Below are 17,293 nucleotides of genomic sequence, written 5' to 3'. Positions count from 1 at the left end.
CTAAAAACAGACCCTGATGGCTAAAGCTGACAGAATTAAACTCACAGTCTGTAATAGTTTATCATGCATAGGCATTTCATGTAAACAAATCTGGGCCTTCCCAATCACAATGTTTCATAAAAAGCCTTTTTATTACAATTAGTCTGCTTTTTCGGCTTGAGTTTAGAAAAGCAGCCAGCTTGGAGGCATATTGTAGCCCGTGGTAAGATTTGTCTTAAGATTCTTCACAAACATTTACAAAGTTTAGACTAATTTCAGTGTTTGCATGGTTTAGTTCAGCTGAATTAGATCATTAAGAAGGCCCTTTTCGTCCAAAGCATATAGGGCCTTTGCCACCTTGCCAACTGTGGCATTCTTAGATCCTTCTTTCATTTGCCACTTGTACACCATTTGGAAAACTTTTTCCTTAAGTCCATCTCTTTCATAGTCATGGTCAATCTCTTCAATTTCTGGTTGTCGAAATCCAACTTCGCGAGCAAACTCCTTCCATTTCTTGGACAAGTTCTCTCTCAGAAGACGAAGCTGTTGCTCAGTCACTAATGCATTGTTCTCTGAAAGACATACACAAAAAGTCAATTTAGAGGAAGCCTGTACTGAGAGGTGGCTCGCACCAGGCACAGCGGAGCCCGGGTCAAGCAGGACAGCGGGAGCGGGGGGCCGCATGGACCGGCACCTTATACAAGCAATCCGCCCGCTCTATAGCCGGCGTATCGCTTGTATGTAAACAGGCATGTTTCTACATTTTTAGGTTTCATCTCTGCCTGTTTTTAAATTTGGGCAGGTTCCCACTTGCGCGCGTGATAGGAAGTGGCTGACGGGATGTTTAAATACGTCCGCGAAAATCTAGGAAGCTCCCGACAGGCCTTTTTTCGATACAACGGCCGGCCGGGAGGCGGTTAAAAAAAAAAACGGGGAAAAAAAAGAAAAGTTTAAAAGAAATTTAAAAAAAACACAGGCAAAGATTCTGGCTAGCAGTGACAGGGCCGACACCTGCCAGAGTCTTCCAGTTGTTATTGTTTAATGATGGCTCGGCTACTGCACAGGCTATTCACAACAGCCCTTTGGTTCCACTAAACTGAAGGGCAGAGGCGGCCGAAGAGAGCGGACGATCAGCCGATGCTACAGGTGTATCCTTCAGCTCCATAGTGAATAACCCCCTAAGTGTTCAATGTCTTACTGTTTTAAGTGGTTGTATAGCACCCCAGCGAGAGTAGAAAATCTTCTATTTTGCACAAGGTTGTATAAAAGGTCCACAGTTTACACATACACCCTGCTGAGAAAGCATCTGTTCACACCAGCACTACAGCATGGCCACTGGTGTGTGCTGTTATGGAAGTGTTTTTTATTAAAAAAAAGTGCCATTCCAGCCAGTTCTATTTGCCACCAGATGCAGTGTAGTGCACAACGGGTGGTGCAAACTGATGTGATAGGAAACAAACCAAACTGCCTTGTGCATGTGTTGGGACAGTGATTGGCAAGGCTGTCCAGTGCAGCCAAATACATATGGTTTGAACAGGCCCTAATATCTACAGCTCTACAATTAGCAGCGTGTGAGGTTTGCTGACTGGAGAGCAGTATGTGTTGGACCTTCCTCGAGACACAACTGCTCTCACAAAGAGTGGCTTTTTTCTGCAGCCTTGTGCACACTCAATATACAATATACAGTTGAGCCTCATCTACTGACAGTGGAAGATCCTGGACGAGATAGTGCCGCTCCCTGCCTCTCCCACCCGCGGTACTAGTGACATTACATACAGCTGTCACTCTCACAGACTTTACTGCGGTTCATTGTAAAAAAACAAGTAGTGAGCCGGTTTTCTAAACTGGACAGCAGTAAACTCTGTCACAGTGACAGCTGTATGCACCAGCGTTCTCGACAGAACACTGGCGGCTGTGCGGGGATGTACACAGGCGGCTGTGTAAATGCCTGTCATTTAAGAGAAATGTTTAGCCTGGGGGAGCCTGTACAGACTCTGCAGGCACCGCCAGGCAACCCCATCCTGCTGTGTGGGTCATTGTGAGGACCCTCCCCTGCGCTCTCTCCACTCCTATGGTCGCCATAGGCTCAGAAGAAAGAGGTGCTGCAGGAGTTAGGTGAGGCTGGGGAATCTATGGCTGATGGCGGGGAAAGGGGGGGTTGGGAGACTGCAGCTGTCAGTATTGCTGACTTGATGTATATTGTATAGCTGGTGGTATTCTGCTGGGCGGACCCGGGGATTTCCCCCCCCCCCCCCCAAAAAATTATCGATCCCTCCCTCTGCCACAATGCTGTGCCCGGCCGGCTGCACCGAACGATCGGGACCTAAAGCAGAGGCTGCACTGTAGTCAGGCAAATTAGGTGGCTGACTCAGCCCACACTGAGCTTTGCGGCTGCCTAATTTGTGTGAGTACAGATCACCCAATGCTGGAAGCGGTGGAAGATTCCAGAAGGAGAGGCCAGGTGAATGCGCTGTACCCCGGGGAGAGAGTCAGGGGGCAGTGGACACAGAGGTGGTGGGAGAGGAAAGGGGTGGCACAGTAGCAGTGGAAGAGCCAGATGAGGGGGGAGTGGATACAGAGGTGGCAGTGGGAGAAGAGAGGGATGGGCACAGTGGCAGTGGAAGACGGGGGGGGGGCTTATTTTCTGGCAGTGCCCCCTCCAGAGACTAGACTCTGGATCCGCCCTGAAGGTTGTGTTCAGATAAGCAGGCTGTCTGCTATTGCTGCGATTAATACAATAAATTAGAAAGGGGATAACAGGGTTAATTTCCATAAATAAAAACCAATACATACCAAACGCCTGTTTATAATGGCTGTGGTTCTGATTTTGAGCGGTATGCCTGTTCCTTACTGGTGATTCCACAACTGACATATAATTACCACTTCCAATTTGAATGGCTCTACTATTTGATATAGTCAGATTGACAAGTTTATCTAAGGAAAGGCAAAAGCAAAAAGCATAGTAATCAGTCACACCTGCACAATAAAATGCAAATCCTGGACATAGTATGAACTGGTATTCAGGAGATAAAACTATATACAGTTCTGTAGAAATGTTTTAGGTACTTGTGACAAAATGCTGAAAATGAGCATGCTTTTAAAAATGATGCAACAAATAGTTGTATCAGTTACATACAGTGCTTAAACCAAAACGTCTGAATCAAATAATATCCATTACCTTAAAAACAGCATCGACTCTCCCAGGTACCCTTGTACACAGATTTTGGCAGGTAGGTTGTTAGAAACATCTAGAAGAACTAAACCTAGAAAAAGCTGCACTCCAAGGGTCTTCACTGAAGAAAACAAATCTTTATTTATGGAGCAAATACATACTGTTAGTTCCCATGTATGCTCAACCCCTGACATGTTTCACCATTCCAGGTTACTCATAGATCTCTACAAGTGTGGCTATTTCTGGATTTGGTTGCTATAGGTGGTGGGCTCGTTTGCCTGCATCTGGGATGCAATCACAGTGCAAGCCAGTTCTGGAATTTGAGCAGAGTTGGCTGTGGATTATATAGAAAACTAACCACAGTTTTTCCTTGCACTTAGGCTGTCCCAATTGCTTCTGTCTTTTCATGCAATCCCAGACACTTGATGTTGAAACCAGGGCTTTGTGGAGGCCATGCCATCTCCTCCTGGACACATCATTCTTCTTTTCACTGAAGATAGTTTTTCATGACTTTTTCTGTAGGTTTTGTGTTGTTGTCTTGCAGCGGAATGAATTTGGTTCGGTAATTTGCCTCCCTGATGATATTGCAGCCTGTCCGGAACTCTGTCATTGTCAACCATCGTGGGCTGTTAGCCGAGTTGGGTGAACCTGAGGGCTGCGACCTAGGGTCCGCTCGCAGCATAACATCTCCACCATCAGGAGCTCTGGGGAAGACTGGCTGGCCCTTAGATTCCGTGCCCTGGGGGGGGGGATCCCCGATACCTACCCAGCTCTGCGACACCCCGCCTAGTCTGCCCTCGTGACAGTTTGCTCGAAGTTCAAGGACTACTGCCTTCTGTTACACCCAAATATCTGTTTTGGACTCATCAGTCTGGAGCATCTGCTGCCATTTTCTGCACACCAGTTCTTGTGTTTGAGGACCATTTCTGACCACACTTTTCCGTAACTGTAGATGAGTGTACCAGGATTCCACCGGTTTCTGCCAGATCTGAGCTGACAGTTCAACTAGATATCTTCCCATTGCAAAGGGAAGTCAGCATGATATGTCTTTCATTTGCTGCACTAAATTTTCTTGACTGATCACTACGTTTGTCGCCAATGTTGCCTGCTCTTTGTGCTTCTGCAGAAGTTCTTGGATAGCACGTCTAAAAAACATCTGTCTTCCTTGAAATTTCTGCATATGAGAGACCTTGTTGATGCAGTAAGACAATGCTGTGTCTTGTTGCTGTTCTAGGTTTTGCCATACTGTTAAGATCATATACATCAGAGGTCCCCAACCCCTGGGCCGCAGACCCGTGCTGGTCCGTGGCCTTTCAATAACTGGGCCACAACCGCCAGACCTCGGCCAAGCCCGGATTAACATAGGGGTGCATGTAGCTCCCGCCCCAAGCCCGCCCATGCAAATAGGCCCAGCTGGCCCAAATCGCCTCTGTATGCCGGTGGCAATCCAGGCTGACTACAATCAGGCAGAGGCAGCCCTCTAATCAGGCATATTAGGAGGCCGCTCGCTGGGGCACCTCAGGGCCCTAGTGAGGAGAAAAGGGCCACCTGATTAGAGAACCATGTCTGCTGTGCCCTCAGCCACCAGTTAGACTCTCCAGACCTCTGGTGAGAGCCTTCACTGATCACCTGAAAGACTGCACTGGCCACCTGAGAGCCGAACTGACCACCTGAGAGCAGGAAAGCAAGCTCAGGGCTCCCACTGATTCTGCAATATGGCGAGTTATATCATTATTTAATTATATATTACAATGTAATAATAATAAAAATAAAGTGCACAATAAATGCGTTTTAATCATCGCTGCCCCCCCCCCCCCCCCATATTTTCTTCCACGAAACCAGTCCCTGGTGCCAAAAAGGTTGGTGACTGCTGTTATACATATTGAACTGTCTTCAGCGACCTCAACATGTTAGTAGAGCATGGCTTTTAATATCTGTTTGGTATAGTTGTTTAATCATGCACTGGACCATATGCCTGTAATATTCTTAACTGTGTGGAAGTGAATCTGGGTGAATCAATGCTGTTTTAAAGGCATAGGGTGGACACACCAAATAATAATTTGGTTTTTTTTTCTAGTGTTTTTGCACTTTCTATTTTGTTCATTGATAAAAAAAAAATCTCTTTTAATTATTTTTTTTACACAGCATGTTTTTTTTCAAGTGCCCTAAAACTTTTGTACAGTACTGTATATTTAAAAAAAAAAGTTACTATTTAATGCTATACATACTCATTTTTATAACCAGAATATATTATGTACCTGCTTCTCTTAGACCTTACCTGGAATATAACTACTCGGAGTATAAGTATCTGAATAGCCAAAGTTTCCCTTAGGGAACACAGTATTCCCTGGCGTGCCTAAAGAGTAGACAAATCATAAATGGTAAAAACATGGAAGCAGAATATCCTACCACAACCTGAAAATAGATTAGTAAAAGGCAAACATTATGAATATAGCTTTCCTCCTTGTTTAAAGCTAAACTCAGGGAGAAAAGAAAAACCCACTGGGGCTCCCATACAATGCAAGGGTTAAAGAAGAACTATGGAGTGAGTGAATTACATTCATCCCTATATTGAGAGCCGACGTGTGACATTAAAACTGTCCCACATTGGCTCTATTGATCAGTAAGTGAGCGAAAACATACCGCCGTTCGCTGACTTCCCGATCATTCCCCTGCAGAGAGCGGTGACTGTCAGGGATTCCCCCCCTCCCTTCTCCAATCCCCCAGCACAGACAGGGAAGGGGGTGGGCATACCTGGTTCTGCCATTAGATAGGCAAAGCCAGCTGGTTGGATCTCCACAGTATTGTCGGGATCCGTCCCGGCTGCAGCGCTCTTATCATATAGCGGGCAACAGCTAAATAAGACGACGGAAGCTTAGAGAGCTAAACAAATAGATAAAGACCTGGTGTAAGTTGAAAGACTCTAGGATTCTAGAGTACTGTGCTGACTTTTCATTGGGGTTATGTGCTAAATATTTACACCTAAATGGAATTAGGGTTTGCTCTGCTACCGGGGAGGTTTATTGGAAGATTGGAGGAGTATTTAAACTAGGATTAAGGGTGAAAAGGAGAGTTAGAATATAATGAGACAGATAAGTCAGACGGAGGTCCTAGAAGAGTCCTATGTTACAACAAAATAGTAGAGTCACTCCAGCAGCACTGATGTATTAAGTATTGCTAAATCTTAGCTGTATTCTCCACATGATTCGGCTGTAATATTTTCTGGCTTGATAGAGGTGTTGAAGCATTATGGGTGGAGTTACATATGTGTATGTGTATATATGTGTATACTACAAGGTAATTATTGGCACAGTGGTAATGATGTCACCAGCACGATGAGACTCTCAAATCAGTGCACATCCCTTTTCTGAATCAATACCACTCAGAATATCAAGTGCTTTTGGGGCCACACAGGGTCCCCTTCATCAGGCTCAGAGTAGTCATTCTGGCCTCCCAGCTACTCTGAGCCTGATGAAGGGGACCCTGTGTGGCCCCGAAAGTGCTTGATATTCTGAGTGGTATCGATTGATAAATGGATTTATACTGAGCTTTTGGGTCACGGGAGGACGCTAGTATATGTCCTCCTGTGACCCTTAAGAGAACTATGGGGAAAAAAATGTATGCAGTGTAATGAAGTCCTTACAGGATATCTCTAATTTATAAGCAGAGATCAATGCACTGATTGTGCAACTTTGTGATAAATAAAAGAGGCTAAAAACATGAATGCGTCATGCATTCTAGGGGGAGTACTACTGGTCAGTAATCAAGAAGTCTCTGGGTGTTCTGGTAGACCGTAGACTTAATAACATCATGCAATGCTAAGCTACAGTTTCAAAAGCAAGGCAATTACAGACTCTAGAGAAAAGACATAATCTTGCCCCCATGCAAGGCATTAATAAGACTTCATCTGGAATATGCAGTTCCGTTTTGGGCACCAGTTCACAAAAAGAATGTTGGGGAATTGGAGAGACTGCAGAGAAGGGCAACTGAACTGATAAGGGTCATGTATGGAAAACAAAAAAATGTTTTAATCAGCTCAGTTAATTTTTATTTATTTGTTTATTTTTTTAAAGCTGGGTACATTTCTTAATGCACAGAATATAACTGTCTATAAACATTTATAATAACCTCAGATATTTCTGATTCAGGAAATATCCAATTTTTTTTTCTCCTGTTGCAGCAAATTAGTCAATGCTTTATAAAAGGTTTATTTTGGTTTTCTCTGGATCAGTTTTGGGTATAAGGTTCTATATAGAGAAATTTTACATTTATCTATTCATTCTTTGTTGAACTTGATGAACTTGTGTCTTTTTTACAACCTTACTATCTAGTAACATGTCGCTTCAATTTCAATACTTGAAAAACAACTAGGCAAATTAGAGCAAACGGGCGCTAAAGGTTCAGTGTACTAAGTATAGGTGCCCCACTCAGTGGCGTAACAACCGGTGGGGCACTTGCCCCGGGCACAGGACTGAGGGGGGGCGCCGTCACGACCCCCGCTAAACGAAGCCCCTGGCTCCCTTTCTCTGCCACATTCACCCGGCTGTCATCGGGCGGCCGCTCGCTCCTCCGAGGCCACTGCGAGCGACCCTCTACAGTGCCTAATTGGAGGGCGCGTCTGCCTTATCCAGCCAGCCCGGATAGCATAGCGGCGATCCGGGCTCTGCCCCGGGCGCCCATAACTCTGGTTACGCCACTGGCCCCACTTGCAGTTGTGTTTGTTGCACCTGTCTGTGAGGTGCATACTACATTAATGCTTTCCGTCACTCAAATTGTGTATATTGATACATCAATTTTGAGAACTGAGTTCCCCATCAGGTCCACGATGCTTCATATTGATAGCAGGCAATGGAAAGGTATCATAGCCAGCCTGCTATTGGCTATGGCACCCATCCAGTGCCTGCTGTCAATCAATGGCAAAGCGGACCTGATGGGGAACTCGGCTCTAAAAGATTCACATCAGGCTCTGCCCACTCAATGTAAGGCAACTGAATGCAAACAAGAGCAATGCTGGCTGACATCATAACCCAAATAGGGCCATATTTGGTTAATGATGTCAGCCAGCATCCCCGAGCAATTTGTTTACATTCAGACGTCGGTTGGGGAATCTTCTGGTCGTCAGCCAAATGGGGCTGGGGATGCATAATTGGTTGTTTAAGACTATGGCAGGCCAGTGTCCTAGCAACAAATGAACGGGAAGCTGTCAAAATTGTGACTGCTTCAAGCGCATTCATGCCTCACTCTGAGTACTGGCATCTCTCTGTATGCGAGATTGCAATCAATCTATCAATCTTAATTACCACAAGTTTTCCAAACTGTAAACTGTCAGTAATTCTCTTTGACTCTGCTGCAGCCATAGCAACATATTCTTAGAGTGGAGGTAAGAAAGACTACCATGAGTCTGATGCAAGTGTCAGTAAAACTACCAAAACTGGCAAAAGGGCTTTTTTGAATCCCCCCCACTGTGATCAGCACAGTTCTCAGGAAGTAGACCACAAGTGATAATGTCACTGATATCTGGCTGCAATGGATTAAATATCATTTAAAATAAGGTAAATTGAGTGGACCCTCTAACTAGCATTGCATTCTTTCTTTTATAATATTCCAGTTTTCTAAGTTGCTAGAATGGCTTTTTAAAAGAAATACTAAGCCAGGAGACATAAATAGTCTAAAATTGGAGACCTCCTAAAATTTACCAATACCAAACTAAGCATGCAGTAAGGGAAGTCAGAACTACTGATTTGCATACTTGTTCTAGATCATTAACTTAGCATCATGATAGCCAGGTAATTAGCATTTTTTATAATGAGAGGCCAGCAACTTTTGCATATCTCATAGCACTGGTTTCCTTTAATAAATCTAGCAGGTAACCCATTGATAGAGAAAAATTCCTATGCTCTAAACTAGTCTTGAAAAAAGCATGGGACATGTATCAACAGTGCTGTATGGGAAAGCTGCAAAAGTACACTCACCTACTGTGTGGCTGACACCACTAGCATATGGATAGGTTCCGTATTGTGGATAAAGACTTGGCATCCCAGATTCTGCAACAGGAACTTTAGTAGAATCATACGGTACAGAACCAGGCAACCCTTGCCAGCTTTGCTCATAACGACTTGCCGCTGGTTCCGGTGTACTTGACGAATTATCTAAAAGATGTGAATTGGGCATTCTTTGGTATTCATTAGGCAAAACATATCCAACATTGTTGGGGGTGGGGCCATATGCCCCCGGAGAATACTCAGGAAACTGATAATTGTAGCCTGGGGCCATCTGAGCAGATTGTTCAGGGCTGTGCGGTCCATTGAAAGGTGTAAAATTCCCTGGAGTTTGTGGAGGCATATCACATGGTTCATGAAATACTTTACGGCTTCTGAGCTCACTTACAGCGTCTGGGTTGGAAGGGTTAACCATGTTGTCAATATGACTGCCAGTCTGATGATAATGCATTTCTTCGTCCAGTTTCCGCTGCAAGTTATCATTTAACTTTTCTTCTTCACTCTCTTCTGGCTCATTGGAAGGCCTAAACAAATGCTCATTCACGTTTCCTTGTCCCAAGCCAAGAGAGCTGTGCAAAGACCTGGGCGTATCTAGAGAAGGACAAAACATGTCAAACAGGAAAAAATAGTGAATAAAAAAAAACTATCTTCTAATCACTAGGGTCATCTTAATAGCACATGTGCCTTGCACAATTGGTGGGCATGAAGACAGATACAGACTGAAGACACTATCCCAACCAGATGTACATGTAATCTATGTAAAAGCAGACCCAAAGAGGGGTCCTACAAGAATCATGGATGAAAATGAGTGGTTGCCATTGGAATCTTTCTCTGTATTACCGTTCCTAAATTATTTTAAAGCAGTTCCAATAAACCTTTATTTTTTGAAATGCCTCAAACAAGAACGGCCTCTATTTTCCCACAGAAGAAAGATTTATACTTGAATTTACATTTAATTTGACATGTTGGCTGTTATGAAGTGTTTGTATGGATGTTACACCACTTTCTGAAGCTCAGTCTTTCAGACTTTTCTATTGTGATCAACAGCACAACTTTTAATCTATCCCTTCATACCAGGGTGCTTGGTGTAATCCTGGACATTGACCTCTCCTTTAAGGCTCCACATCCATTCACTGTCCAAATCTTGCTGCCTTCACCTCTAACATTACCAGTATACACCACTTCTTAACCAATGACTCCACCAAGCTACTAATTCACTCTCTTGTCTTCTTTTGCCTCAACTATTGCAACTCCTCATTGGCCAACCTTTACATAGACTATCCCCACTCCAGTCTATCATGAATGATGCCGTCAGACTTATTCACCACACCAACCATTCAGTATCCCCCGCTGCTCTCTGCCAATCCCTCCATTTGCTTCCACTCACCCAAGTAAAATTCCACATACTAACAACATAGAAAGTCATTTGCAACTGTGCCCCAAGCTACATCACTAAATCATGTAAGTAGTGGAAACTATGTGATTTCAAATTAATTAACCTTTCCCGCACCAATTTAAATGAAACGTTGCTTCATCATTTTATGCATTGTGCCTTTTTATATCTTAAGATCAAGTTTTAGGTAAATATATATTTAGCAAGTACTGTTTACATCTTCCTGTACTATTACAGATATTATGTGCAGGGTGTTGTAACTGAGTGATTACAACAATCCTTCATGGCTTATAGTCATCCACCTGGAAGCTGACTGTGCAATAAGTTATCAGTGTTTTTTATATTGCAGTTATTATCATAACAACTATGTATAGTAATCATTATAGGCATATTTAATCTTGGATTATCTTTTTATTTATATTCATGTATTTGATATGCAATCTAGGGCTATAAGGGTTAATATGTAACAGGTATTCCAATAAGATGTATATACACTGAGTGGCCAGATTATTATGACCACCTCATCAGTACTTCATTGGGCCATGAGATGACTTTGTTGGGCCGCCTCGTGACTCCACGAGATGTTGAAAGGTGATGCGAGGAATCTGACACTGCACTGTTGCCCTTCTGTTGTCTTGTACCAGTCTTGCCACTCTCCGTTCTGCCCTAACATTGACTAGTCGCTGACGGCCACAATTCACACGTTCAGACCCAGATTTTCGGCTGACAGTTCAGTCTTTAAACACTTTAACAGCTGCTCTTGAACATTTAACGAATTCTGCTGTTTTGCTGATACTCGCTCCATGGCTCCGAGCGCCAACAATCATCCCACGTTCAAAGGCTGTTAAATCGCATTATAACTCTTAGTTCTGTCATTGATTTGTGAGGTTAGATGCTCCATCCTTATAATATTGGACAATTATTTTGCCCATTCTGTAATAGTGGGTAATAATGGAGATTTCCAGTGACAAGGTGTAATTATTCGGTCAACTAATTGTAGCAGTCCCTTCTTACAGCATGAAATAGTTCTGGCCTTTTATGTAAGAACATAATATATACAGAAGGCAACATACCTCTCACTGGCAAACTGGGATCTTCTGCATCACAATCTATCTGCAAAGATGCCATCCTTTGTATAAATGCTTCTGGTTCAGGGTAATCTTTCTAAATGTATGAAATAAATGTAATGACATATCATTTATACTATACATGAGAAAGTTTTACATTGTTTAATTGGAGACACTCAGTCATAAAGTAGGAGGCAACAAATTTATAATAAACTATTGTGCAGCTTCACAAGAATGTTGAAACTACACCATTAAAACAATTGTCAGTAGCCAAAATATGATGACCAGTACTTTGCACCTTATACCTTAGGCCTCCCAATAAGAATGAATCCTAGAAAACTTTTGGCCAACCCTGGAAATGCATTTGGCGACTTTTTTGCTTAGTTCAGCATTTTTTGTAATACAGTCTATACCAACAAACTATGAGCAGGCTGTGTTCTCACACAATGCACTCTGTTTATAGCTCCAAAATTCCACCTAGTTCAAAAAGGGATTTCCAGGCCCCCCAAACAGAAACTGATCAAATATTGTACCTAACAAGTTTAAAATTCTGAAAAGTGACTGCAGAAGATAATAGTCATTACTTATAGTTATTATTATAGGGATGCACAGATACTTTTCGAGTACCAGTGCAGATACTTGGCATTTTCATGAGAACTACCAGGGGTGCAGTAGTTGCAGCTGGGTCCTGGCTCTGGCGCTCCACCACTGTCCTGAAACCATTAGTCTGTATTGATTTAGAAAAACTGTCACATGACAATAAACAAAAATGTATCAGTACTCATACTTGTAAGTACTCGGCAAGTGCCAGTACTCGTACTCGCAAAACTGGTATCTGTGCATCCCTTTATTTATATCTATAAAAACAACATTAAAACAGAGATGTACAAATCCTAGGAGCTCCGTGTGCTCCTTAGAAATGACAGCTACCTCCTAATTTTTGAATTTTTCTCTAGTCTAGTCTTGGAGCTCAAAAGTATCGGTACATGTACTCGTACTTGTACCGAGTACTGTACTTGGTATCTGTGCAACCCTAGTTATTACTATAGAAGATATAGTAATAAAAGTAATATTGTATTTAAAGCAGAACTTCGGACACATTTATACTACAATAATAGTAAAATAGTTACCCCAGGTCATGTGTTTTGGACTGTAAATAGAAAAAATCTTCATAGTTAATTCATACTTTCTTTTAGTTGGTAAATGTTTTTTTTTCCACTGAATATTTTTTTCATAATGCATTTTTATTAAGTATATAAAACATTAATAAACCATACAAAAAAAGATACAAAAAGTTTCAGAGCAAATCCTCCCATACATGAATATCAACACAGAAAAAAAGGCAAAAGAGACACAGTCAATCAATTCAGGCAGCACACATTATCCATAAGTGTGTATAATTCAGTGCCTCATATAAATTCACATATGGGAGGTGCACAAGTGGCCAAGAGAGGGATCAGCATAAAAAAAGAAAACAGGAGGAGCAAGGGAGTGAAATAAATGAAAAAAAAGAAAAAGCAAGGAGAAAAATAATATATACACACACACACGCACACACACAACACACAACACACACACACCGTCATTTATAAAAAGTAAAAGGGGAAGAGGAAAAGAAAGAAATATACACATGGGTGTGTAGCGAGAGGTCAAAGGTAGGTTGTGGGACCCTCATGACTTAACTGATAGGGTATCTGTTGCTAGTAAATCTTTAAAGTCTATAGATACCATATACAAAAGCCGTGTGCTCCATGTATTGATATACATCTCAGTTCTGTCATGGTCAAATTCTCCATCCTGCTGCAATACTTGTAAATGATGATCTAAGACCTAAAAGAAATCCCTTAGTTGAAAATATTGAAGCCATAGACCACTATTTGAAGTGAGGGACAACAACGACCTCAATTTCCCAGACTCCAAGGCCACTCAAATAGAAGAAGGCGATCCGCATCCCAGATGAAAAAAAGTGTCTTCATTGACTCCTGGAGGGGTATCTGGGTTACCCATTACAGGGGTCCAACATAATATAAAATGTTTTCTGTCTTCAGGAGGGAGTCCAACACTGTCAACAAGGGGGTTTAGCAAAAGGTAGAGGGTCCACTCAGGGTAGTGGGTCTTATCTAAGAAGTACAGGAGAACAGGAGAGATAGCTCTTACAATGGAGACCCATCATTTATGAGCGTCACTAAAACGACGATCCAAAATGTAGGTCAGTAATGAGGCTTTGTAATACAGTTCCAGATGCAGGGGGCCTAGGCCAATCCAGGGGGGGGGGTTGGGCCTATTTTAGATGATGAATCTAAGGATCCGTGGAAAAAAGTATCTACCATCTATTACTTTTCCTGCCAACCTGGCAGGTTTTACTGGCACCTTGTTACAATATATATATATATATACACACACATACACACACATATACATATATATACATACATACACATACTGTATCCAAGTAGCACTGTTCTGAGGCGGGCAAAAAAGGTACAGTGTAAATAAATAGGAAAGGATAGAGAAAGTGAGGCAAAACTGACATTTTAAAAGCAGCCATTCTACCAAACCAAGAGGGATGACGCTGAGACCAATCTTTAAGTTCCTGTAATGTCTGCTGTAGCAGCTGAAGGTGATTCACAGCACATACAGTAAGTGCGTGAGATCAGAAGAAGGAATCTGGGCACCCAAATATCTAATCAACTTATTTTTCCAGGAAGTGCAAAAAAATGTTGTTGAAAGAATTGTCGATCGTTAATGAGAAGGAATGAGAAGCAGGTACATGCCGGAAGGTAGCAGCTATGGCTATAGTTTTGGTGCTGCAACTAAGAGAGCTGTAGCTCTCATACACAGAAGCCATACTGTCATTTATCCACCCCTCCTCTCCCCTTGTTCATTTACAGAGCACCATGAGGGGAACTTATCAAGACTGGAGCAGACAAAATCTGAACGTTGCTGGTGAGGGAGGAGCGCTACTGTTTTGTACTGTCACTTTTATGTAATAAAATGAAAGAGCTGATATCTTAAAGACCTGTGTGCGGATGTACAATGCCTTTGCATGTCTGAAGTTCCTCCAAACTAGCAAAGCGGGTCTAATTCAGGCACAAGGCGATTCATAAGGCGTGTGCCCCTGGACTACAAGGGTTTTTTGTAGATAAAAACATATACCGTATTTTGCGGTCCATAAGACGCACCAGACCATAGGACGCAGGGAGGTCCGGCGCGCCTTATGGAGCACTCGACAGACTGTAGCTGCTGACACAGCTTCTATGACAGAAGCTGTGACAGAAGCTGCAGTTAGTGACCGCTGAGACAGGTGGCGCTGTGATTACAGCGCCACGGTCTCAGTGATCACACAGAGCAGACGAAGAAAGTCCGTTCTTCGTCTGCTCTATGGTGATCTCGATCGTCGCCGCTGCTCGGTTTTAATACGAGTGATCTCATTAGATCACTCGTATTGAACGAGCAGTGGCTCCTGCTGCTGAACTTGATCGCCGCCGCCCGGCTTTAATACGAGTGATCTCATTAGATCACTCGTATTAAACGAGCAGTGGCTCCTACTACTCGCCCGACGCCCGAAACTGCATGTCTCGGGCGTCGGGATTCGCTCCATAAGACGCAGGCACATTTTCCCCCTCCTTTTGGGGGGAAAAAAGTGCGTCTTATGGAGCGAAAAATACGGTATATATATCTTTCAGCCATCGCTCCAAGCTTGCTCCCGTGATGGACTACAAACTCAAACTCACATTTAGTTAACCAGTTTGTATTGAAATTATAGTCCATCATGGGAGTGAGCTTGGAGCGGTGGCTACTTTACAACACACACATGGACCCTGGGAAAAAAAGTAGCCACCCTTCAGAAGGAAGAACAGTGTCAGCTCCAATTCAGAGATGATTTGAAGATCTAAAGCTGAGTGATACACAAATAAGATACATTATTGTTAATAGTTAGGGTAATTGAATGTATTTTTAAGATTTAACTCCTGCGTTCAGAGTCACTTTAACTGACATCATATGCAGATCAAACCTCATCACTCCGATCTGCAGATAAAATTAAACAGTACATACAAAGAAACAATAATGTTATGTTCTATCTCAAGCCTGAGCAGAGTTTTTAAACACTAATCAAAAGATGCATTTTTCACAACAGTAGTTAGAGTCGGCTGTTCTATAAACCCAGCAAGTACTGGCTGTCATTTTGACAGCTGTGAATTGCTGTTAAAAGTGTCAGGAGGGAGGGACAGCAGTGGGAGGGAAAGAACATGCTCTGTACACCCTGTGTACCTCAGTAAAGTTTTTTAGGCATACAAAGCACATAAACATTAACATATTGTACAAATCAGCAGCTTGCACACTGACACACTATTCTAAATTCCTTAGTGGGAACCCTCTGTACCCAAACATTTCTGCTCAGTCTGTGTTCTGCCTCAAATCAGAACCTCCCCATGCCATTCTTCCCCACCCAAAAAATTATTTGTAAAGCTTAAAGTGTCAGACAGCTTGCCTAAGTTGTACAGCATCACTGCCTGAGCAACTAAACAGAGTAGGGCGCATATACAGTAAATACAATCCATCAATTCAGTCCAGGGTCAATACTGTCCAGTGCTGAAGGAGAAGGAGCTCTCCACACAATGAAGTAGATTGGAACACCCCCTTCCTATGACATGTGCCATAAATCACATCATGGGAAATGTAGTGTAGAGTTGAGCAGGAATCTGTGGGAGGGATCAGCTGTGGGTGCTGCTTGTTTCATACAGCTGGAAGTAAAGGAAATCTGCAGCTACTGCTATATGGGAGATGCAGGGATATGCTCAGCTTTTTACAGTCAAGAAATATAAATTATACTAGCACAATACAGAAATGTTATGTATTGTTTTACGCTTGTACACTTTTGCCCTTGTACTTAGAGTCAAACAGCTGGCTCCAACTCTCTTAGCCACATCCCTGAACCTCCTATGCAGTCCAGGTCACAAGGGACAAAGCAGTCTCCAGCAGCTGTCAATATACTAGCTTGGAGAAGGGAAGAGTGAGGAGCAGAGAGCAGGGGAGTGATTTGCTTTACTGTGCCTTTGGTTTTTTTTATGGAGACACACAATTTACGAGCACACACAAGGTGGCTCCATAGGACCCTGCAGGGGAAAGAAGACATCCTAAAACAGGGTATCAGGTCCAGTGCTCAGGGGACCAGCTGATTCTGCAGGCAACTAAAACTTTAAAATATAAAGCTGCAGCATCCATTGTAAGTGATTCAATCAGCAATTAAAATATCTTGAAATTCGTTTGACTCTAAAATCGCTCTAAATATATTTAAAGTCATTTGCCGCTTACCTGCAATTTCTTAATATCACGCTCAATGTTCTCCTCATATTTTTCAGAATACACTGGCCTGAATTGTTTTTCACAGTCTAAAACACAAATGACACAGGGAACTCATTTACCTAAAATGATATCCTCTTTCTCTCTCTCTATTGGTAACAAGAGTACAGACCTCATATCAGTTATTTCATTTTTCCAGGTGGCAGATCAGCTCCACACAGCTCTTCAGGCTTTGTTTATATGTCTTTTATTTCTAGCTGTCTGGGCTTAAGGCCTCATTCACACTGATAAGAACCGGCCCATATAGACAAAGGCTCCCGGAAAGGACAGGTGCTGCGTGTGATTGTACGCAGCAGCCTGTTCTTCTCTATGGGAGGAC

The 17,293-nt window shown here is 42.7% G+C and overlaps 1 protein-coding gene across 1 annotated transcript in view; it reads right to left on the bottom strand.

Moving 5' to 3' along the window:
• Positions 1-257: 257 nt before the first annotated feature.
• The window catches only part of RIPK1 (receptor interacting serine/threonine kinase 1), a 41,113-nt gene continuing 24,077 nt past the window's right edge, over positions 258-17,293 (bottom strand). Inside the window, exons 8-13 of the mRNA XM_018564341.1 lie at positions 16,927-17,003; positions 11,617-11,707; positions 9,124-9,741; positions 5,430-5,507; positions 2,773-2,976; positions 258-551 (exon numbers count right to left, since the gene is read on the bottom strand). Of these exons, the coding sequence (XP_018419843.1) occupies positions 271-551; positions 2,773-2,976; positions 5,430-5,507; positions 9,124-9,741; positions 11,617-11,707; positions 16,927-17,003 (1,349 nt within the window). The 3' untranslated portion in view covers positions 258-270. The remainder of the gene's footprint in view (positions 552-2,772; positions 2,977-5,429; positions 5,508-9,123; positions 9,742-11,616; positions 11,708-16,926; positions 17,004-17,293) is intronic.

The sequence above is a fragment of the Nanorana parkeri genome, unplaced genomic scaffold (assembly GCF_000935625.1).
Source record: "Nanorana parkeri isolate BGI_ZX_2015 unplaced genomic scaffold, ASM93562v1 scaffold746, whole genome shotgun sequence".
Lineage (NCBI taxonomy): Eukaryota > Metazoa > Chordata > Amphibia > Anura > Dicroglossidae > Nanorana > Nanorana parkeri.
Note: the sequence above shows the minus strand (reverse complement) of the source record. Positions and strands in the feature narration are given on the sequence as shown.